Source organism: Eubalaena glacialis, chromosome 20 (assembly GCF_028564815.1).
Source record: "Eubalaena glacialis isolate mEubGla1 chromosome 20, mEubGla1.1.hap2.+ XY, whole genome shotgun sequence".
In the NCBI taxonomy this organism is placed as follows: Eukaryota; Metazoa; Chordata; class Mammalia; order Artiodactyla; family Balaenidae; genus Eubalaena; species Eubalaena glacialis.
In genome coordinates this window covers 36,131,845-36,156,086 of record NC_083735.1, presented here as the reverse complement: position 1 = coordinate 36,156,086, position 24,242 = coordinate 36,131,845, and the positions used below count along the sequence as shown (strand labels likewise).

Below are 24,242 nucleotides of genomic sequence, written 5' to 3'. Positions count from 1 at the left end.
TGCAAAAATCCTCAACAAAATACTAGCAAACAGAATCCAACAACACATTAAAAGGATCATATACCATCAAGTGGGATTTATCCCAGGGATGCAAGGATTCTTCAATATATGCAAATCAACCAATGTGATACACCATATTAACAAATTGAAGAAGAAAAACCATATGATCATCTCAATAGATGCAGAAAAAGCTTTTGACAAAATTCAACACTGATTTATGATAATATCTCTCCAGAAAGTGGGCATAGAGGGAACCTACCTCAACATAATAAAGGCCATATGTGACACACCCACAGCAAACATCATTCTCAATGGTGAAAAACTGAAAGCATTTCCTCTAAGATCAGGAACAAGACAAGGATGTCCACTCTCGCCACTCTTACTCAACATAGTTTGGACGTCCTAGCCACGGCAATCAGAGAAGAGAAAGAAATAAAAGGAATCCAAATTGGAAAAGAAGAAGTAAAACTGTCACTGTTTGCAGATGACATGATACTATACATAGAGAATCCTAAAGATGCCACCAGAAAACTACTAGAGCTAATCAATGAATTTGGTAAAGTTGCAGGATACAAAATTAATGCACAGAAATCTCTTGCATTCCTATACACTAATGATGAAAATCTGAAAGAGAAATTAAGGAAACACTCCCATTTACCATTGCAACAAAAAGAATAAAATACCTAGGAATAAACCTACCTAGGGAGACAAAAGAACTGTATGCAGAAAACTATAAGACACTGTTGAAAGAAATTAAAGGTGATACCAACAGATGGAGAGATATACCATGATCTTGGATTGCAAGAATCAATATTGTGAAAATGACTATACTACCCAAAGCAATCTATAGGTTCAATGTAACCCCTATCAAATCACCAATGGCATTTTTTACAGAACTAGAACAAAAAATCTTAAAATTTGTATGGAGACACAAATGACCCCGAATAGTCAAAGCAGTCTTGAGGGAAAAAAACGGAGCTGGAGGAATCAGACTCCCTGACTTCAGACTATACTACAAAGCTACAGTAATCAAGACAATATGGTACTGGCACAAAAACAGAAACATAGATCAATGGAACAAGATAGAAAGCCCAGAGATAAACCCATGCACCTATGGTCAACTCATCTATGACAAAGGAGGCAAGGATATACAATGGAGAAAAGACAGTCTCTTCAATAAGTGGTGCTGGGAAAACTGGACAGCTACATGTAAAAGAATGAAATTAGAACACTCCGTAACACCATACACAAAAATAAACTCAAAATGGATTAGAGACCTAAATGTAAGACCAGACACTATAAAACTCTTCGAGGAAAACATAGGAAGAACACTCTTTGACATACATCACAGCAAGATCTTTTTTGATCCACCTCCTAGAGTAATGGAAATGAAAACAAAAATAAACAAATGGGACCTAATGAAACTTAAAACCTTTTGCAAAGCAAACTACAAACAAGACGAAAAGACAACCCTCAGAATGGGAAAAAATATTTGCAAACGAATCAACGGACAAAGGATTAATCTCCAAAATATATAAACAGCTCATGCAGCTCAATATTAAAAAAAAAACTCCATCCAAAAGTGGGCAGAAGACCTAAATAGACATTTCTCCAAAGAAGACATACAAATGGTCAAGAAGCACATGAAAAGCTGCTCAACATCACTAATTATTAGAGAAATGCAAATCAAAACTACAATGAGGTATCACCTCACACCAGTTAGAATGGGCATTATCAGAAAATCTACAAAGAACAAATGCTGAGAGGGTGTGTAGAAAAGGGAACCCTCCTGCACTGTTGGTGGGAATGTAAATTGATACAGCCACTATGGAGAACAGTATGGAGGTTCCTTAAAAAACTAAAAATAGAACTACCATAGGACCCAGCAATCCCACTACTGGGCATATACCCAGAGAAAACCATAATTCAAAAAGACACATGCACCCCAATGTTCATTGCAGCACTGTTTACAATAGCCAGGTCATGGAAGCAACCTAAGTGCCCATCAACAGACGAATGGATAAAGAAGATGTGGTACATATATTCGATGGAATATTACTCAGCCATAAAAAGGAATGAAATTGGGTCATTTGTAGAGATGTGGATGGATCTAGGGACTGTCATACAGAGTGAAGTAAGTCAGAAAGAGAAAAACAAATATCACATATTAACGCATATTTGTGGGACCTAGAAAAGTGGTACAGATGAACCGGTTTGCAGGGCAGAAATTGAGACACAGATGTAGAGAACAAATGTATGGACACCAAGGGGGGAAAGTGGTGGGAGGTGGGGGTGGTGGTGTGATGAATTGGGAGATTGGGATTGACATGTATACACCAAGATGTATAAAATGGATAACTAATGAGAACCTGCTGTATACAAAAATAAATAAAATTCAAAAAAAAAAAAATGGTGAGAGTGAGCATCCTTGTCTTGTTCCTGATCTTAGAGGAAATGCTTTCAGTTTTTCATCATTGAGAATGACGTTAGCTGTGGGTTTGTCATATATGGCCTTTATTATGTTGAGGTATGTTCCCTCTGTGCCTTCCTTCTGAAGAGTTTTAATCATAAATGAATGTTGAATTTTGTCAAAAGCTTTTTCTGCATCTATTGAGATGATCATATGGTTTTTATTCTTCAATTTGTTAATGTGGTGTATCATACTGATTGATTTGCAGATATTGAAAAAATCCTTGATCCTTGGCTTAAATCCCACTTGATCATGGTTTATGATCCTTTTAGTGTATTCTTGGATTCGGTTTGCTAGTATTTTGTTGAGGATTTTTGCATCTATGTTCATCAGTTATATTGGCCTGTAATTTTCTTTTTTGGTGGTATCTTTGTCTGGTTTTGGTATCAGGGTGATGGTGGCCTCATAGAATGAGTTCAGAAGTGTTCTTTCCTCTGCAATTTTTGGGAATAGTTTCAGAAGGATGGGTGTTAACTCTTCTCTAAATTTTTGATAGAATTCACCTGTGAAGCCATCTGGTCCTGGACTTTTGTTTGTTGGGAGTTTTTAAATTACAGATGCAATTTCAGTACTTGTAATTGGTCTGTTCATGTATTCTGTTTCTTCCTGGTTCAGTCTCGGGAGATTGTACCTTTCTAAGAATTTGTCCATTTCTTCTAGGTTGTCCTTTTGATTGGCATATAGTTGCTCATAGTAGTCTCTTATGATCCTTTGTATTTCTGTGGTATTATTTGTAACTTCTCCTCTTTCATTTCTAATTTTATTGATTTGGGCCCTCTCCCTTTCTTTCTTGATGAGCCTGGCTAGAGGTTTATCAATTTTGTTTATCTTCTCAAAGAACTAGCTTTTAGTTTCATTGATGTTTTCTATTGTTTTCTTCATCTCTATTTTATTAATTTCTGCTCTGATCTTTATGATTTCCTTCCTTCTACTAACTTTGGGTTTTGTTTGTTCTCCTTTCTCTAGTTGCTTTAGGTGTAAGGTCAGGTTGTTTATTTGAGGTTTTTCTTGTTTCCTGAGGTAAGATTGTATTGCTATAAACTTCCATCTTAGAACTGCTTTTGCTGTGTCCCACAGGTTTTGGATCATCATGTTTTCATTTTATCTCTAGGTAGTTTTTAATTTCCTGTTTGATTTCTTCAGTGGTCCATTGGTTGTTTAGTAGTGTATTGTTTAGCCTCCATGTGTTTGTGATTTTTGCAGTTTTTTTTTTTTTTTTCTGGTAGTTGATTTCTAATCTTAGAAATTGTGGTCAGAAGCTTGATATGATTTCAGTTTTCTTCAATTTACCAAAAATTGCTTTGTGGCCCAGCATATGATCTATCCTGGTGAACGTTCCATGTGCACTTGAAAAGAATGTGTATTCTGCTGCTTTCACATGAAATGCTCTAAAAATGTCAATTAAGTCCATCTGGTCTAATGTGTCACTTAATGCCTGTGTTTCCTTATTGATTTTCTGTCTGGATGATCTGTCCATTGATGTAAGTGGGGTGTTAAAGTCCCCCACTATTATTGTGTTAGTGTAGCATTTGCCTTATATATTGAGATGCTCCTGTTTTGGGTGCATATATATTTACAATTGTTTTACCTTCTTCTTGGATGATACCTTGATCATTATGTAGTGTCCTTGTCTCTTGTAACAATCTTTAAAGTCTATTTTATCTGATATAAGTATTGCTACTCCTGCTTTCTTTTGATTTTCATTTGCATGGAATACCTTTTTCTATCCCCTCACTTTCAGTCTGTATATGTCTCTAGATCTGAAGTGGGTCTCTTGTAGACAGCATATTCATCTCTTGTTTTTATATCGATTCAGCCAGTCTATGTCTTTTGGTTGGAGCATTTAATCCATTTACATTTAAGGTAATTATTGATGTGTATGTTCCTATTGCCATTTTCTTAATTGTTTTGGGTTGTTTTTGTAGGTCTTCTTTCTTCCCTTCCTCTTTTGTTCTCTTCTTTTGTGGTTTGATGACCATCTTTAGTGTTGTGTTTGGGTTACTTTTTCTTTTTTGTGTGTATATCTGTTGTAGTTTTTTGGTTTGCATTTCCCATGAGGTTTTGATAGAGCAGTCTATATATATACAAGATTGTTTTAAGTTGCTTGTCTCTTAATTTCAAATGCAATTCCCATTTCCTGCATTTGTACTCTCCTCTTCTCACGGTGGCCGGTTTTGATATCATATTTGTGTGTGGATGACTTCCTACCTTTACTGTATGTTTTGGTGAGCATTCCCATTTCATAATTTTCTTGTTTCTAGTTATGACATTTTCTTTCCTGCTTAAAGAAATTCCTTTAGCATTTGTTGTAAAGCTGCTTTCATGGTGCTGAATTCTTTTAGCTTTTGCTTGTATGTAAAGCTTTTGATTTCTCTGTCGAATCTGAATGACAGCCTTGCTGTGTACAGTGTTCTTGGTTGTAGGTTTTTCCATTTCATCACTTTAAATATATTGTGCTACTCCCTTCTGGCCTGCAGTTTCTGCTGAAAAATCAGCTGATAGTCTTATGGGATTCCCCTTTGTTATCTGTTGTTTTTCCCTTGTTGCTTTTAAAATTAATATTTTCTCCGTCTTTAACTTTTGTCAATTTGATTACTATGTGTCTTGGCATGTTCCTCCTGGGGTTAATCTTGTACGAGACGCTCTGTGCTTCCTGCCCTTGGGTGACTGTTTCCATTCCCATGTTAGGGAAGTTTTCAGCTATTATCTCTTAAAATATTTTTCATGCCCTTTCTCTTTTCTCCTTCCTGTATAATGCGAATGTTGGTGTATTTGATGTTGTCCCAGAGGTCTCTTAAACTGTCCTTGTTTCTTTTCATTCTTTTCTCTTTATTTTGTTCTGCAGCAGTGATTTCCACTACTCTGTTTTCCAGCTCACTGATCCGTTCTTCTGCCTCATTTATTCTGCCATTGATTCCTTCTAGTGTATTTTTCATTTCAGTTATTGTATTCTTCAACTCTGTTTGCCTGTTCTTTATATCTTCTCTTTGTTAAAGACTTCTTGTAACTTCTCACTCTCTGCATCCATTCTTTTCCTGTGTTCTTGGATCATCTTTAGGACCATTACTCTGAACCCTTTCTCGGGTAGATTGCCTATCTCCATGTTACTTAGTTGTTCTTCTGGTGTTTTATGTTGTTCCTTCATCTCTAATGTATTCCTTTGCTGTCTCATTTTGTTTACATTTCTGTTTGCATTTTTATTTATGTGGTAGGTTAGTTACATTTCTTGACCTTGGAGAGGTGGCCCTCTGTAGGAGATGTCCTATGTGTCCCAGCAGTACACTCCCCTCTCATCACCCAAGGGCCAGGGACCAGCTGGTCCCAGAGTAGGTTCTGATCTGCGTTTGTGGACTCAGTTCTGCAGACTCCAGGATCATAGTTTTCTTGCTTCTGGTATCTACCCCCTGGCGGATGAGGCTGGTCTAGCAGCTCGTGCAGCCTTCCTGGTGGGAAGGGCTGGTGCCTGCCCACTGGTGGGTGGAGCTTGGTCTTGGCCCTCTAGTGGGCAGGGCCATGTCTAGAGGTAGCTGTGGGCTCAGGAAATCTTTAGGCAGCCTGTCTGTTGATGGGTGGGGCTGTTTACCCCCCCTGTTGGTTTGGCTTGAGGCATCCCAGCACTGGAGCCATAGGCTGTTGGGTAGGGCCAGGTCTTGGTGCTAATGAGCCAAGCAAAATGTCTGCCTCCAGCAAGAGTTCACACAGGTGAACACTCCCTGATATGTTCGCCACCAGTTTTCATGACCCCAGAGAGAGCCACAGGCGCCCCCTCCCACCTCCCCAGGAGAACCTCCAGGACCAGCAGGTAGGTCTGGCCCAGGCTCCTGTGAAGTCACTGCTTTTGCCCCGAGTTCCGGTGCACGCAGGACCTTGTGTGTGCCAAGAGTGGAGTCTTTGTTTTCCCCAGTCCCGTGGAGCTCCTACAGTCAAGCCCAACTGGCCTTCGAAGCCAAATGCTCTGGGGGCTCCCCCTCCCAATGCTGGACCCCCCCCCCCCAGGCTGGGGAGCTTGATGTGGGGCTCAGAGCTCTCACTCCTGTGGGAGAACTTTTAAAAAAATATTTACTTATTTATTTGGTTGCATTGGGTCTTAGCTGCAGCTTGCAGGCTCCTTAGTTGTGGCACATGAACCCTTAGTTGCGGCATGCATGTGGGATCTGGTTCCCTGACCAGGGATCAAACCTGGGCCCCCTGCACTGGGAGCACGGTGTCCTAACCACTGTGCCACCAGGGAAGTCCCCTGTGGGAGAACTTCTGCAATATAATTATTGTCCAGTTCGTGGTTCGCCCACCTGGGTGGTATGGGATTTGATTATATTGCAAGTGCACCCCTCCTACTGTCTCATTGTGGTTTCTTCATGTCTTCGGATGGAGAACGTCTGTTTTTGGTAGGTTCCAGTCTTTTACTTTGATGGTTGTTCAGCAGTTGTGATTTTGGTGTGCTCATGAGAGGAAGTGAGCTCAAAGTCCTTCTACCTCACCGTCTTTTCTTTCCTATTGATTTTTTAAAAATTAATTTTTTTTTTTTGGTGCATTGGGTCTCCGTTGCTGTGCGCAGCTTTCTCCGGTTGCAGCGAGCAGGGGCTACTCTTCGTTGTGGTGCACGTGTTTCTCATTGCAGTGGCTTCTCTTGTTGCAGTTTCCCATCGATTTTAATAAATCTATAAAAGGGTCTTATATAGAAAAGATTTCTAAAATTTTTGTGCACAGTAATGAAACCATGCCCCACAGGGTTGACAGAGACTGGCGACTAACGGAAGTTCCCGAGCTTCTCTCACAGAACAGCAGCAAAGGGAACAGCTTAAAAACCCCTGTGGCCTGCTTTCACTGAGCAAGCTCACTTTGGTTATTTTTCTTTTCTTCCTCTTTAAATGCACGCCTCCTGGCCTCCCATAGCCCAGGAACTTGTAATCAGCTCCTGCCCGATGTGAGCTGGCTAGGACCAGTTGGGACCACTGCTCCTGAAACTGGGCCTTGGGGGTTCCCATGAACAGCCTCTGCCGCCAGAAGTCTCCACCCTCAGATGGTGTTCGGTGCCTCCACTGTGAACGTGCAGACGCACGAGCCCAGATGCCCCGGCACAGAACACCCATCACCTCATCTGTCCCCACTCCCGAGACCACCCTGCTCACACACATACTCCAAGCCCCTTGCCTTCGGGCAGGCGGACCTGAGACTCGTTCTCCTGTCTCTTCGCTTGGCTGCCTTAGGAATAAAGTCTTTCTCAGCTGCAAACCTTGGCCTCTCAGCGTTTGGCTTGCTGCATGTTGGGCCAATGGGCCTGGTTCACTAACAGTAACTGAACAATTTCTTAGCTCTTTCTTTCAGTCTTACATCCCCCCAGAAACAACTGTTCATGTGATGCTTACCTGATATATTTCAGGAACAGCAAAAGAAATGAACCTGACCCCTGACCCCAGTGTTGTGCTTAGAAGTGTGAGGCCCCATCCCAAGTGTGTCACGTCACTGTCTTTACAGCCAGCTGGGAGGGAAGGGCCAGTGCCTGTATTTCCCATGACAAGCTTGAGGGACATGAACCTGTCCCTGGTACGTGGCAAGTAAAGGGCTGGGCAGAACCAGGCTGGAGGCCAGGCTGTCTGGCTCAGGGCACCCAGGTGACAGCAGCCGACAAGCAGGGGAGACGCCCTCCACAGGCCACTGGGCAGGACCCCCACCCCTGGCCCCCCACGGCGCCTTCAGTGGACGTTCACTCAAGTTCATCCTGGCACAAAGGTTTTTGGTGTTAAAACTTCCCGAAGGAAAAGGTCTAGCATTATGTTGATATGTGATATTCACCAAAACCTAACTGTGGAAAAGAAAATCTCGAGAACATGGAAGGAAATGCCTTTTTAAGTAAAGTACACTCTTGTTCAGAAACTCTAAGAATTAAAAATAAAATTTAAAAAACCCCCACAAATTTAGGATGATTTTATTTACAAAACAGGTTCTTTTGTTTTACAAAAATTACAAAATACGACAAAAATAGAAATAGCTTCTTGGACTGTTGGGAACTACTTCTAAGCGACCAATGAGTTAAAACACCAATGGTCTTCTCCTTTGGAAGAGCGATGACGGCAACGCTCATCCACGCTTTATGTCTCCCCCAGAGCCCCGCGGCTGTGGGCTGCCTCTGGCAGGAGGGCCGGTCAGGCCAGAGTCTGGAGCAGCAAGATCTTCTCGTTGACGCAGAACCTGTGCAGCACCAGCATCAAGTTCTCCCCACAGCGGGACACCTGGCGCTCCATGGCCAGGCGGAAGTCCTCCTTCACGCCCTTGGTGATGCCCCGGGTGACCGTGTGGTGCCTGGGGCGGCGACAGGAAAACAAACGGACGCCACAGTTAGCACGGCAGCACGGGTCAGTGACTCTGGGGCAGGAGAACAGGCTGCCTCAAATCTAGTGAAAAGTTTAAAAAAGAAAAAAGCCCCAACCAAACAGCCTCCACTGCCCGTTCCTCTTCAGAAAGACTTAAAGCCGGAGAGCCGTCTTCCCCACTCAGGAAAAGGCTATTCTAAACATCGCATGTTTGGCGAGATGCTGCCTGCTTGGCTTCTAACTTCTGCAGCCCTGACGCTGTGCTTCCCGCTGTGACTCACGCACAGTTCAGTTACTTGGGGCTGACGGAGTCCGGACCACCCTGGCCACACCGTTCGGGTCCCGCCAGGCCAGCTGAGCGCAGAGGCAGCAGCGGGCAGGAGGATGCCTGAGCGAGCGTGGCCATGGCCGCGGCCCCCGGCCGGTGCCCCGTGCCAGGCTCAGGAAGGCTCGGCTGCTGCACAGCACCGGGCCACAAGCGTGTCTCTCTCCCTGCGATGCCGGGACGGGACAGCTCCTCCAGGTCTGTTTGCGAAGAAGCAGGAGCAGCTGGGGCCCCAAGACAAGAGTCCGGCACCGGCGGGGAGAGAGAAGCAGAGTCGCTGATGAAGAGCTTCCTGAGGGCCTGCTGGGGCCCGGGAGCCCTCCCTGCATGCTGGGCCGGGCCGGCGGGAGCACAGGTGGGTCCTTCACGACGCCCTGGAGGGTGGGCTTCAGAGAAGGAAATTACAGAGGAAACCCCAGGAAACTCCAAACACCAAAATGAAGGAAGCAAAAGAAAAACCTAGCAAAATTCAATGGGTTCAATCAAAAGGAAAGGCGTTTTAACTACCAGTCAGTATTTGGGTAGATTTAGACAAACAGAAGCCACCTCCATCCCCCACTCCCACCGTCTAACTTCCGTAAGACACAGTCACGGGGATTTAAAATTAGATTTTTAGGTACTGGCCAAGATTAAACTGTTGAAACCACTCTAAAATGTTTCTGTTTTTAAAACTTGAATTATATAAAATAAGTACAACGGAAGTCAGAAAGTTGCAATGTAACAGAAGGAAAAAGAAAACCAGAACAGGCTTTGTTAGAAGGGTAAGATATTATAGGACACCCTACAACGCCCATGGACAGTTTACAGAACCACACAGTGAGACAGCGCAGCCAGTTCTCTGTGGACATCTCTAATCAGGTCCGGCTGGTGACTCAGTAGTAAGTACACAGTGTCACTGAGCCCCGCTGGGAGCTCATGCGGCCCCTTTATGCTGCCCTGAGATACTGCTCTTGGGGGACCCAGACTGCAACCCCAAATGGGAGCCCTCCCTCTGACCCACTGAAAGACACTGGTATTTGCAGACAATGAGCTAAAGGGCATGGATGGCTCCAAGCACACGCTCCCCTTAATACTAGTAAAAATGCAATAAAATGCTGTGTCCTGCTGGTCACAGGCCAAAGGTGTTGTTTCCATATATGAAGAGCGGTACAACTCAACTGTATTTCTATCAGAGTCTTTATCCCTCTGGCAAGTTTGGATGAAGAAGAGGACGAATTAGCTTTTGTGGTTTAAGACCTGGATAAGCCAACTAGTAAATGTAGCATTCTAGCCTACCAAATATTTTCAATCCGGAAAGGTAAGGTCGGAAAAAAACAGTACCAGTGGCAGGAAGATACTGTGCTTATGCCCATTTAGACCAAGACCTCAACACTGGCCACTGATATGAAAATCTGAGAATAAAAATTTACTTAGAATAAGTTTCAGCATCCTTAGATATTTAGGACTGAATGCCTTATGTTTTACCAAAAGAGAATCATAATTTAGTGCCTAATCTAATGTGCACTTAGTCTTACACAGTTTTATGTAACGTTCACTTATTTCCAGATCCATAATGATTTTTAAATTGAACACAAAAACACTGGCAACTTATGGAAAAAAATAAGAAATGTTACAATATTACAACCAGATGGTTTGCCAAGGAATGCAGAACAAATTAAAAAATTAAATAAAGCATGAAAAAGAGCATTGAGGAACAAAGAGCTGAAAACCATGGGCAGTAAAACATGTCGACAAACAGTACACTATGAGCAGGTGTGTCCACTTGGTACCTGTCAGCAGTCTGTATGCTGGGCTGAAGCACAGGTAAGAATTCCTGCTGCAGTAACCCCATGGGAGGGCTAGAAGGCCTTTAAAAAACAGCAAACAGCGGCATTCAAACACCCACACCGACTCAGCCTGCACTTAAAAACAACACTCCAGAGAAAACGCATGGGGGGGGGGGCAGGCTGCACAGAACCGCCAGCCTCAGGCCTCGAGCAGCTGTTTCGAGAGGACAGAGGCTACCAGCCCCCCCCGCTGCACGGCTGTGGCCCACGTGGGTCCCCAGGCCTCTCGGCTGCCGGCCCCCGGCTCAGCCCGCTGAGATCTGGCATGAAAAGCAAGCGCCAGGGGAGAGGACGGGGAGATGCCATGGAACGGCCGTGGAGAGAGTCTCAAATCCAGCGCCTTTGCTCTCCACGCTTGCCACGTCCATGCCGATCCCAGAAAGACACCCGTGACTTTTTAGAACCATCTTTGATGGGACTGAAGCCCCAGACTGAAGAGGCCCTTTCAAGAGGCCTGGAGAGGCTGGCAATGTTTTCGATAAAGAAAGGTTGAGTTTAAATTTCAAAAAGTATTGAGAAAAGGCACAGATGGGGGAAAACAAGAGTCTGGGCCATGGCTTTGCAGGATTCTGTAACAACAGAAATGAGTACATTAGCCGGGTGATCACCTCTGAGAGCGTCATCATGCACCCAGTTCGGGGCACACACAGGACGTGGGTTTCTGTGTCACCCAGGGTACTGCAAGCATCAGCACAGAAGCATTTCTCGACTCCAAAATACATGAGAGCAGCACGTGTAGGTAAGAATCAGAGCTCGTCCCTCCTGCCGGTCAGGCCCCCGTGCCCTTGGCACTGGTACCGTACCTGCTGCAGCCCAGACGCCACAACCAGGACGGACTCACAGCCTCACCCGAGGGAAGGCTGGACTCTGCTCCCTGCACCTCTGCGCTCAGCTGGAGGGCCCCCCAAAAGGTCCACAATGGCTTCAGACAATTTGTTTGCGACCCAAAGGGAAAAGGAATGTGACAGTTTTACTCGAGATCCCAACCATACCTCAACTGTCTCAGGCGGCCCGCTTCTCCGCGGTAGTTTCTCATCAGAATTTGAAAGGCAGGTTTCAAATGAACCCCGAGACTCACACTGTCAGCTCACTAAGCAACAGCCCCTAGTCCTGCTTCCAAACTGATGGAACAGCAGGTTTCCTAAGAGACTTAATGGCCTTCTACAGGGAGTTAGAAGAAGTTAAGGGTTTCTTTAACTAAGGACACCGTCTACGTGTCCAACAGCCCTCGCCTCCACTCCTCATCCAAGGGCTTCTCTGCATGTTCCCGTGTCACTGTGCAGCTCAATAAAACTGGCTGGAGGAGACAGGTTCAGTAGAATGAAGTCTGAGACTCAACCACTGATTTTCTGACAGCCTCTTCTCTCACATTCACAGCTAAGCATTACCTAGTGTGAGGATTATTAAACTCAGGTTTAATCTAAGTAAACGGAGTTGATTCTACTGAGGTTGTCTCCATATTATGACAATTTGTATGGTGAGCATTAATGGGAATTAAAGAAAAAGCTATTAAAGGTTATGTTTGTGTGTCCAGCCTCAAAACCTGGAAATTACAACGTAAAAGGGGTTACCTAGGCTTCCGTGTCAAAAAGCCATCTTTACTCTCAAGCACGGTGAAGAATATTTTGAGTCATGCAATTATTTTCCCCACGTTCTAGGGGAACTACCGGCGTGGGAAGATGAGCGTCTGGTCCCCCGCCTGAGCCAGCTAACGTACAAAGGTCTTGCGTTTTCACGTCAAATGCTCAGAATCTTTAGTAACGTCTGCAAGGTGAAGGACAAGCACCCCACCTTCCCATTCCTGACAGGACACCGTGCTGCCTGGATGCCCCAGCCCCGAGGCTACGGGAGTCCAGAGGGACACCTCTTACTTCCCTCTCGACAATACTCCCCAAAGACAAAACGAGATGCGGATTTTGGCTTTCCACTGAAAACTTGTCCCTTTCACAAGTGAGGGAAAAAGGAGAATCTGTCAGCCTCAGCAACACTTTCTTCTCACTCGGGGTTTGGTCTCCTGCAGTGACTCTGATCCTGACCCACACACGCTGAACGTGCAGGACGCAGAGGAGGAAGTATGGACATCACACTACGCGAGGCGTCTGCAGCACAGAGGATGTACTGTCCAAACTGCAATGAGGACTGAAGGGCAGAAGCAAGGGCATTTAAAAATCATAAATGGTCACTGACTTCATCCGGGAGTGGGGAGTGCCAAGACCAAGCCCCACCCTGCTGAGTGGGCAGGTGCTCAGCAGGGCTTCAGTCAACACTGAGGCCCAAGTACAGTGTGGAAGTTAGGTCTGCAGTTTTTCCCAGTCCGGCTCAACTTTAGTTAAGCACGGCTCTTCTTAATTAAAAGCACCCTACTTCTAATCAGAAATTATAGGATTAGTCTGTAAGTTTTGGAACGGAAAAGATACCATGAATAAGACTTTCGTCTAGTGAAGTAAGTATCAAAAGTGATGGAACTACCCCACTTTAAACAATGTTTTATCAGAAACGTAGTTAAGGAAATGCCAAGCCTTTCAAAAGGATTCCCGGAATCAAATCTACTCTCCAAAACAGAGACCAGGTTTGGATTCCTTTCTAATGACTGTTTGAAAGCCACAGACATTTACAAATATTTCCTACAAGCACACGAAGGCGGGCACTCAGCACGGAGAGCAGGAGACGGTGCCCTTACTTGATCAGCATTCCTTGATTGGGTAGTAGTTCCAGATGGATCTTCCCACCTTCCTGAGTTCTCAGGTAGGCGAACTCCTCCAGCATGTCGATATCTGAGGCCAGATTCAGGGAACCACGTGAGAAAGCATGGAGCCCTGCTCTCCTGGAGGAGGAGACAGGCTCGCAGCCACTGAGTGCCCTGCCCACGGCGACCGCACCAACAACCCAGCGCTGCCTGAGTCCAAACCCAGCGGCCCCTATGCCAGCCCAACGCCCTCACAAAGAGAAACATGTTTCTCAGGTAGCTGACTGAGCAGAGCCTATAGGGTCCCAAGAGCAGCATCTTCTGTTTTCTTAATAAGAAATGAAAGAGGTGGAAGAGGTGTTATACACACCGCCCCCCTCCCCCCCCACAAAGGTTAAGAAATGCTGCTCTAGGCACCTGGACAGGGATGTCAGACGCCTTGCAACTCAAAAATAATGTATTACGAGAAGCAATGAAGTATGAACGCCAGACCTTTCCCTAACCAACAGGAGGAAATACAACGTTCCCCATCACGAAAGCCAGTGCTGGGTGGAGCAGCTTCTCTGGCGGGTGCCCCGCGGGCCTGTGACAGCTGCTGTTGTAACCCCAGACCCCGGGGCCCTGTTCCCAGAGGAAGGCCAATGGAGAATCAGAGTCTACGGCCCCAGCAGTCACTCGGGGCCTGCAGGGAGCCTGCAGGCTCTTACTTCAGGCACCTTGGGTACCTTCCTAAGAAGCCACTTGAAGTGGAAAATGCAACAGGGCTGTCCACGTTCCTGATTCCTCTTTGAAGCCGTTCATGACTTTCACAAAACCAACTGCCACAATCCCATTTTAAGTCACCATTCCTTCTCCTCTTCCCCCAAATCACCAAAACCATCATTCCTACCCCAAATGGTTCGTTCATTTTTGTACCAAGCATTTCTTCTGCTCAAACAAGAAAAAGGATACTTGTAACATAATTGAAAAAATTCTCATATTGGAAGTTTCCTTGCTGGCAAATCTTATTGACGGCTTTCAAGAAAAGGGTCTCTCCCCGCGGCCACTCCTGCTGAAGCAGCACGATCACGTGCCCCAGCGCCATGTCGTCTCTGCTGTCTGTGAAGGCTCTCAGCTGCAGGACACAGAGGGGAGGGAGTCACGGGGTGATCTCACACACACCCGATACCACTTCCCCCAAAATGCTGTTACAGGAAAGTGCGTGACTAAGGTCACTAGTCAGAAGGGACAGCAGAAGTCAAGCCTGCCTGACAAATGTCACCGCTGCCGGCGAGGAGGGGCCCGATCACAGAACCCGGCTCCCCGGCACCCTCGTGAGCCTCCTGGCGGGAGCGGGACACGCGGAGTGGGCCCGAGGCTCTGAGCGCGGGGATGAGGGCGCGAGGAAGGTGAGCAGTCTGGGCAACAGAGAAGAATTTGGGGACTTCTTTTAAGGGGCCGGGGGGGGATGGAGGGCGGGCGAGAGGCCCCCTTAGACAGGAGGGTCTGAGGAGACCGTGGGACTGGGGAGAAAGGCCGGCGGGAGCCACAGGAAGGAGGACGCAGGGGTGTGAAGTGAGAAGCCGTCAAAGGGCTTCTGGTTCTAAACCGGCAGCTGTGCCTGAAGTCACTTCAAATTGTTTCTGTCGCCTCAGTGCTTCAGATCAAGAGTCAGGTTTGGGAATTACCGCCCTGAAGGGGAGACCGGATACTGCTGCCCGCTGCTCATGAGCCTTCGTAGACAACTCAGCCTGTCCGCCCCAGGCCCCCACTCCCCACAGCCCGGTCCTCAGACTTTCCCGGCTCTGCGGGGCCTCTGCACGTGCTCGTGCGCACGCCCTGTGCCTGTGATAATGAACTCACATCCCTCCATGAGCCCAGCAGCACTTGTGCTCCCTTCTTCTGTAGCTAATATATCCTGACTCGCAGCAGGCTAATTCATAAAATATTTACTGGACACTACCACAGGCGAGGTTATTTGCGTATCCACCCCACTATTACCTGTAAAGTATCTGTCCCACTGTTACCGTAAACCTCTCGAGGATGGGGATTAGTTCCTACTCATCTTTGCCTAGTGCAGTTGATATTTAATAAATATTTGTTAATTCCTTGCCCATGTGCTTTCCTCACTACACCAACCTGTTTTCAAAGGACTAAACTAACATTTGTGCCTAAGGCTCTCAATTCAAGTCATTCCAGATCATCACAACAATCTTGCAAATTAATTTCCTTTACACTAATCAATGTGAAGCTTACCTTAAAACAAGCTAACATTAAGTGCAGGCAATAGGGCATGATAGCCTTGCTGGTACAAGGCAGAAGCTTCAGGTCTGAACCTAAGAAAAGTCCACAATATACTTGTTAGCAGCAAAGAAAAGAACTTTGAGAAGCAAATGTTTAAAGTGCTTTCCTTAAAAGGAAAAGGATAAGCAACAATCACATGGTCTCAACACAGTTAAACCACAATTACATTGAGTGAAGGTGAAACTAGTTTTTCAATCGTCTCTGGATTTCATTTCTCAATCTAAATTTCTAAAGTTGCTTAAATACTTATTATTATGAAACATTTGAAATACATAGAAAATGACAGAGATTATTACAAACACCAGAGTGCTCACCACTCAGCTGTGTAAAATGCTGACATCTGCTTTAGTTTTAGATTTTAATATAAAGCATCGCGAGCTCAGTTCTCCTCTTCTGATGCCACCCCTGCCTCCCTCCTGAGAGAAGACTGCTATTCTGAATGGGGGGTCATCATTCCTGTGCACACTGCCTGCTTTTAACGCAGGAATCTATATTCACGCACCACAGAGAAACGTTTTGCGTGTTTTCAGTCTACTATATTAATGGTGTCCTAGCGTACGTATCTTTCTGCAGATTGTTTTTGGTACTAATATCTGTGGCTCTAGCTCGTTGGTTTTCTGCGTTACGTAGTGCTCTGTTGGTTACATTGACCACAACTGATTTATCCATTCTTTTATGGTAAACACTGAGATTTCCAATTTTTCACTATTACCAACAATGCTGAAATAAACATTCTTATATATATTTTCTTGTGCACTTGTGGAAAAAACTTTAAGCAATGGTTGTTTTTCAAACCGAGACCATAGTCCTTTCCTTTATGCTGTGTGCTCTTTCTATCCTAAATCCTTCTCTACCCAAGAGGCAAGAAGTAGCAAGAAATAAATACGCTTTTCACGTAGAGACCCTGTGCACATGCACTTACACATTTCATACAGCTGGCTCCTAAGCAACACAGGTCTGAACTGCACGGGTCCACTTATACATGGATTTTTCAGTAAATACAGTATCTGCATTTTCATCTTACAGATCTCTAAATGAACTAAGTGTGGGGAAAAGTTTGTATTGGATTAGAGATCACAACATGTGGAATCAAAACAATTGCGGTCTGAGCCCTGATTTTATCCAAACTGTTCCAGCTTCCTGCCCTAGGCTGAGTCATTGGTCAATTCCTGCTTTTGAGGCAGAGAGCAGTACCCAGATTTTCGACCGTTGCGGGGAGGGGTGGGTCTGAGCCCCTGGGTTAACTCCTGCATTGTTCAAGGGTCAACTGTGTGTCTAAAACAAAAGGTTCGTGAAATAAAATTTACCCTTTTTAGTGGAGATACATTCATTTTAATAATACTGTTACAGTCTACCTCACTAAAAAAGAAAATTTCTATTGGAAATTCCTGACCCAGTAGGTGAGGGCCCAAGTTTGGAGATCACTGATCTAAAGTCTGTACCTGGAAGGGGCACATAACCAGGTAGTGAGATGTGCAACTTGGTACTGCTAAACTGCTCTCCAAAGTGACCATATGAATCTGTGCGCCTTCCAGAAGCACGTGGGCGATGCGTATCTGCACGTCCAGACAGTCAATACGGCCACCCTTTACTCTCTGCATCCTGATGGAAAATGATCACTTATTGTTTTAATCTGAATTTCCTGTATTAATAATAGGTGGAGAATCTTTCCAAGTAGTTTTTGGCCATTTGGCTTCTGTGAATCTGTTGTTCATATTTTTTGCCTATTTTTCTATGGGGGGTTGGTTATTTGTTTCTTACAGGAGCTCTTTCAAAATTCTGGATACTAATTTTTTGTTGAATATGTAAGTATATAAATATATAAATTGTGCTGGACAATTTTCTTGTAGTCTATAGCTTTTCACTTTGATCATAATATCTTTTGTTGGTATTTTGATTTTAACGTGATCAAATTCACTAATCTTTTATGTCGTGTGCTCTTTGTAGCCTAAATCTTTCTCTAACTAGAAAGCAACAAAGATCGCCTTCTGTATTTTCTTCTCAAAGTTTAAAAGTTTTAGTTTTAGTACTTAAATCTTAAAATTTAAAGGGTTCTTGTGTAGTATGAAAGAGGAATCTCTTTTCTGTCGTTTTTATATTTGGATCATCAACTGTAACAGTACCACTTACGGGATAAATTCATTCTTCCTCCACTGAACTGTAATGCTACCAGTTTCTTGGTTCTCTATTCTGTTTCCGGGGTCAATCTCTACGCCAATGCTACACTTTAAAATTAGTCTTGATGTCCGCTAGGTCAAGTCTTACCCACCTGATCTGTTTCTGTTCCACAGAGATATTAATTTTTGAAGGGGTCTGGGCTATATCTATTTTTTTCAACCTTTGGTTGTGGAAAATCCCAAACATATAAAAAGTAAACAGAATAGTATAATGAACTTCCAATAAGTATCAAAACTGTCAAAAAAAAACTGTCATGCTTTTGTCCTCTAGAAAGCTTTTAGTGTCCTAAGAAACCTACTACCAGTCTCAAAGAAATTTTCTTCTAAAAAAATGTTATCATTTAGCTTTTCCATTTAGTCTCTGCTCCAGCTCAAATTAATTTTTGTGAATAATGTGAGGATCTTTTTTTCTTCTACATGAAGATCCCTTTGTTCCAGCACCATTTGTTGAAAAGGCTTTCCTTTCTCCATTGAATTACTTTGGCGTCTTCATGGAAAACCATTTGACCATACTTATGTGGGTCCATTTCTCGATTCTCCAATCTTATGCCAACACTGTCTGGATAACTGTAGCTTTATATTAAACCCTGCTATCAGGTAGGGTAACTTGTCCAATTTTGTTAGTCTTTTTCAAAACTGTTGTAGTATTTCCATATAAATTTTAGAATCAGTTTGTCAACTTCTATTAAAAAAAAAAGTCTGCCGGGATTTTGATTGGGATTGCACTGAATCTACAGAGAGATCTGGGGAGAACTGGTATCTTAACAATATTGAGTCTTCTAACCTACAAACATGATTTTGCACATCTTTCATTAAATTTATCCCTAAGTATTTTATGGGTTTTGATGTTATTCTATTTGGAGATTCCTTGACTTTTCTACATAGCCAAATATGTAGCTGTGAACAAAAACGGTTCTTTTTCAACCTTTCTTTTTCTTGCCTATTGTGTTTGCTAGAATCTCCAGGATGTTGAATTGAGGTGCTGACAGCAGACACCCCCTGTATTGCTGCTGGTCTTGAGGAAAGCATTCAATATTTCATAGTTAAGAATGATGCTGAGGAAGTTTCCTCCTATCTCTAGTTTACTAAGATTTAAAAAAAATCATGAATGATAAATGCAGACATAATTGAATTCTGTCTGCATCTATTAAGATAATCTTATGATTTTTCTCCTTTAATCTGCTAATGTGGTGAACTGCAGTGATTGGTTTTCCTGTGTTAAACCACCTTTGCATTCCCGGTATACTTGGTCGTTATGTATTACCTTTCTTATATATTGCTGTATATGCTTATACTTTGTTAAGAATTTTGGCATCTATGATCATGATAGACACTGGCCTTTAATGTCCTTCTCTTGTTTGGTTTTGCTATCAGGGTTATGTTGGTCTTAAAAACTGAATTGGTAAGTGTTCCCTCTTTCTCTATTTTCTCCAAAAGTGTGTACAGGATTGGAGTTATTTCTTCCTAAATGCTTGACAAGATTCACAGTGAAGCCAAATGAGCCTGGAGTTTTCTTTGTGGGAAAGTTTTTGACAACAAATTTAATTTCTTTGATAGATATAAAACATTCAGATTTTCTATTTCATTTTGTGTCTGTTTTGGTAAGTTGTGTTTTTCAAGGAATTCTTTCCATTTCACCTAAATTGTTAAATTTATTGGCATAAAGTTATTCACAACCTATTCTCTTACTGTCCTTCTGATTTCAGCACGATCTGGAGTGACATTCCTGCTTCCATTCCTGATATTGGTTATTTGTGTTTACTACCTTCCTGGTCAATCTTGTTAGGGGTTCATCAATTTCAATTTTTTTCAAAAAACCGACTTTTTGCTTTATTAATTTCCTCTATTTTTTTCTATTTCAATAGTTTCTGCTCTTGTCTTTATTATTCCCCGTTTTCTACTTGGCTTGGGTTTGACAGATTATCTTTTTCCAACTTCTAAGATGGAACTTAGATCATGACAGTGGGGCTCTCTTCCTTTCCTATGAAGCATCACAGCTCAATTTACGTAGTTTTTCAACAATGAGCAACTTGAGGTAAAGCTCAAAACAGCCCAAGAGAGACATGCTAAGAGATCCTTTTCAACTAATTATTACAAGATTTCCTAGAATTGGTAAAGATAGGAAAAGGAGCTCACTGATATTCTTCAAAGAGACAACAAACTCAGAAATTGACGAGAACTTTGGAAGAAGGACAGATTTATGGCTGCTTATGAAATGAGAGCCATGAAAAGCTTGGAGAGCACTTCGCTTCTTATACAATTTGTCAAGCTCTGCAGATCACGTGGTATTATGTTGTCAGGAATTACAAAAAATTCCCAGCCTTAGGTCCTAAAGCTATTTCTATAAAATAAAAATAAAATTTGTCACTGTACCTTTTCTAAACTTGGGCTTTATTTTTGAGGGTTCTTCCTGTGACTTGCCTCCATCCTGGATGGGGAGGACCATGTAGCACATCAAATCAAGGACTTTCTCACACGTCATCTAGAGAAGACAAGACCAGAAGGAACTAACTGAAAGTTTCGGACTGAAACCAAATCTACGTAACTAAAACCTCTGCAGCACAAGTGGGGCCACCTGTGCACAGAGCTCGGGCGCACGGCCCCAGGACGCCATGTGACCAGTACTGCCTGCTTGACACCGAGTGTAGAAAAATAACTAAGATTAAATCCACATACTAGACTGTTCAGGGAACACTAACTCATTCTTCACTGTTAAAAAACAAAAGAACAAAACTTAAAAATTAATCAAGTATTAACTAAACTGCCAAAGTGTTTCACAGCACAGTGGAATCCAAAAGAAGTATGTCCCCATCTTAAGGACATTTACTAACTCACTGAATAGAAAAATTAACAAAATGGGACACATGGTGGCGGACTAAAATGGTATGTTTAGAGCATAATTTAAAACTAAGTAGAAACACACACAGGCAGGAAACTAGCAGGAAAAATTTCAGGCAGGAAGGTGATCTAAGCCTTAAAGGGGGGCAGAATCTGAAATATGGAAAAGAGAAAAACGGGTTTTCAAAGGCAGAGAGAAAGACGTGGAGAAGGCTTTCTACTGGTTTTGGCAATTCCCTTGAGGGGAAGGAGGGCATGGTTTAGGAAACAGACATGAAATTGGACCGATGACATGTTGGTGGATGAGAGGCGGCCCCACGGAGCAGGTGGTCTCGAGCCACAGAGAGCAGGGCATCACCTTCTGTCCACCCATCAAGTTCCAGTAGTAACAGTCAGAATCGGCTGAGGGAGCATTTCCTGTGTGTCAGGCACAACCCCCTACTACCCTTATTTTACAGATGACGAAGTGGAATCTTAAATCCATGCTTCCCAACCTTTTTCATGTCTTGGCACATCCAGAAAATAGTATTTGTAAGGCTGCTCAGAGCTGGCAGCAAATGACCCGGGGCTTAGCTGCCCAAGCCACAGCTAACTGCCTGGGGCTGAGGGGTCGGTATCCTGGCACATCCAGAACCACCCACGGCCACAGGGTCGTGAAGCTCCAGCTCTGAGAGATCAGCAGCTGGGTAGTTAAGAACTTGAACACTGGAGTTAGATAGGTCACAGCGCTGGTGAGTAGTGGGACCAGGAGTTAACTCAGAATCATATGCTGCCGTTCTTCAATACCCACCTTCAGCCAGGCTTTCCCGTAAATCCTTCCCTGAGGGTGTGGGCCCAGGTGAAACCACCCTTTCCTGAATGACTGCTGTGCACAGGTCTGAGGCAAACCGCTAGCACTGGATTTTTAACTGTCTTACATAAACATCTTCACTTCTCTCTCCAACTCAAATCAGATGTCCTTGAACACGGGGATCCCACCCTGGGGCACCCAGGAAGTCAACACCTCGATGAAATGGAATGATGACAGCAATGTTGTAGAGAGTTGACCATAACTTATAGGGTTGGAAAAATGGTTACAGGCAACAAACTCAGTTAAAAGCCGTGGGTTAGGGTGGTGGCAGTGGAAATAAAAGGCACTATGCCCAAAGCACTGGTGCCCCATCCTGGAAGAGACAAAAGGACCAGCTTGAGTAAGAGTCTCTGTGACTTGACAGGTGGTGTCTAAGGTCCAGAGAACTAAGGAAATGCACATCTGGACATGCTGAGTCCCAGCCAAAGACAGGCAGTCAGAGACTCAGGAACCGGGTAAGGTAGAAACCAAAGATGAAAGCCTAAGAGCGACCCGCACGGAGGTGGTAACAGGAGCCCTCAGAGAGAATGAGTCTGCGTAGCTTAATCAAATCTACCAGTTTACTGTACGTTCCCTCGTACAATGCAGAACAGCAGTACCGTGCACGGCTGTCTAATTCTACACGACACGTGTATCTGTGTGCATAACTATGTGCTCTCTTAAGTTCTCAAAAGGAATCAACTGAAACTTAGAATTAGGCACCTGACAACGTAAGTGATGGTAGAAAAGCATTTCAATTTTAAATGCACATACTTCACATACTTATTAACTTTTTCTTTCTAAAATTCATCACGGCAAATTATAAATCATATTTCAAAGTTCAAGTTAAAAAATTTAATTTAGGGTTTTTAATTCCAAAGTAATCAACTTAACATACAGAGAGACAAGAAGAAATCAGAGTTTGTGTGTTAAAGTGTGACTTGAATCTATCCAGTAACTGCATACAAAGCTGTGCTGATCACGCTCACCGGATGCAGGTGTTTACTGCGGACCGACGCTGTGCGGCCACCGTGCAAGGAGGGGCTCACAGCACAGAGAAGACAGGTCTGTTCACACAGCTGCTCCTGCAACACCCCTAGGAGATGCCACCACCACGTAAAAAGAGAACCTGAGGTTCAGATAAGCTATTGTGAATCTCCATCTCTCACTTGGTGAAGGTCTCTTCTGTCCAAGTACAAGAGGACTAACTCCACTCTAAAGGGATTCCAGGCAAGAAAGTAAAAATCATCTTCCAACAAATGGAATAATGAGCGGGAAATGTGAAAAGTATGGAAGCCTAACTTGAGGGAAGCTATAGAAAGGAGGAAATTAAACAGCATCACTAAGCTTTTTACCAGCGGATTAGATAATAAAATCTAGGCAGAAAGAGCAAGCTTCAAGTAAACATGCACTGAATTAAAAAGCCACTCTGGGAAAAAAAAAGAAAGCCCCAGGGTCACCGAGTGCGCCTGCGCGTCCCCGTGCCAGGCACCCAGTACTCACTCTGTACTCCCCCAAGGCAAAGTGGCAGGTCGCCAGCTGGATGAGCGCCCTCTGATGCTCCAAGGTCCCTTGTCCCGAGATCTGTGGCTGAGGAAGTGGTCCCTGGAGAGCTGCCAAGTGGTGCAGGCTGGCTATGGCCTTTTTATACTGACCCTTGGAAAGTCACACAGCAAGGAGGAAAACACAGTGCCATTAAAGAATCTCCAGAGCTAATTACGCCACTAGCAAGCAAGCAACCACAAATCAGGCACCTGTGCTTAATCATTTGAGGAGGGAATGGAGACTTAGCTACAGAATCAAACCAACTTAGCTAAAGCTACGTGGAGGATCTGTAGGGGGACTTCATAAATACAAAGATTTTTCTTTCTAGTCTTAATTCTTGAGACTAAATAAAACGCCACAAGCTCTTTGGTAGAGTACATTTTGGATATACCACTTCTTTATGAATATTTTACTATTAATACCATTTCTCCTTCATGAAGGCTGGAAGCTGCAACCTGCCCATTTCAACAACAGGGGTTGGAAGCTCTCCCTCTCGTTACTGAATCCCCTCTCCCTTCTGGGCATAAGTAGCTCGAGGACAGCAGAGCAAGGCAGCAGGGCTCCCCCAGAGCAGAGAGGAGGGGTGAGCAGTGTTTGTCTTTCACTGAGAAATAAAACTCTTACTTTTACAGAGGGGTGTGATTGGACCCCCCAAAAGTAACCCAGATGTGGGCCTGCCGTCTGGAGCTGTTCTCAGCTGAAAGTGGACCACAATCCCCTCACCACTGAAGACAGAACATCTGCCTTCAGAGCAGGAGGAAACGCACACACCTTCACGCTGAAGATGCTCGCAGCAACTGTGGTCCTGTCAAGACACAGGTACTTAAACACACATTACCTGATAGATGATCACATCATTGAGGAAGATTCTCAACCAAAGCCAAGTATCCGTCTTCCACGCCAAACAAATTCTTGTGAATTCTGAGCAAGAATTCAAAAGCTAATTTACCAG

General features: G+C 43.9%; 1 protein-coding gene across 4 annotated transcripts in view; it reads right to left on the bottom strand.

The window, feature by feature from the left end:
- Nucleotides 1-8,380: 8,380 nt before the first annotated feature.
- INTS10 (integrator complex subunit 10) overlaps nucleotides 8,381-24,242 on the bottom strand; it is a 37,096-nt gene continuing 21,234 nt past the window's right edge. For 2 of the 4 annotated variants that reach the window (XM_061177617.1, XM_061177619.1), the window contains exons 11-18: nucleotides 24,129-24,211; nucleotides 23,249-23,401; nucleotides 20,452-20,560; nucleotides 15,854-15,933; nucleotides 14,570-14,732; nucleotides 13,613-13,706; nucleotides 10,876-10,953; nucleotides 8,381-8,770 (exon numbers count right to left, since the gene is read on the bottom strand). In XM_061177617.1, the coding sequence (XP_061033600.1) occupies nucleotides 8,614-8,770; nucleotides 10,876-10,953; nucleotides 13,613-13,706; nucleotides 14,570-14,732; nucleotides 15,854-15,933; nucleotides 20,452-20,560; nucleotides 23,249-23,401; nucleotides 24,129-24,211 (917 nt within the window). In that variant the 3' untranslated portion in view covers nucleotides 8,381-8,613. The remainder of the gene's footprint in view (nucleotides 8,771-10,875; nucleotides 10,954-13,612; nucleotides 13,707-14,569; nucleotides 14,733-15,853; nucleotides 15,934-20,451; nucleotides 20,561-23,248; nucleotides 23,402-24,128; nucleotides 24,212-24,242) is intronic. The other 2 variants (XM_061177620.1, XM_061177621.1) reach the window with 1 other exon arrangement.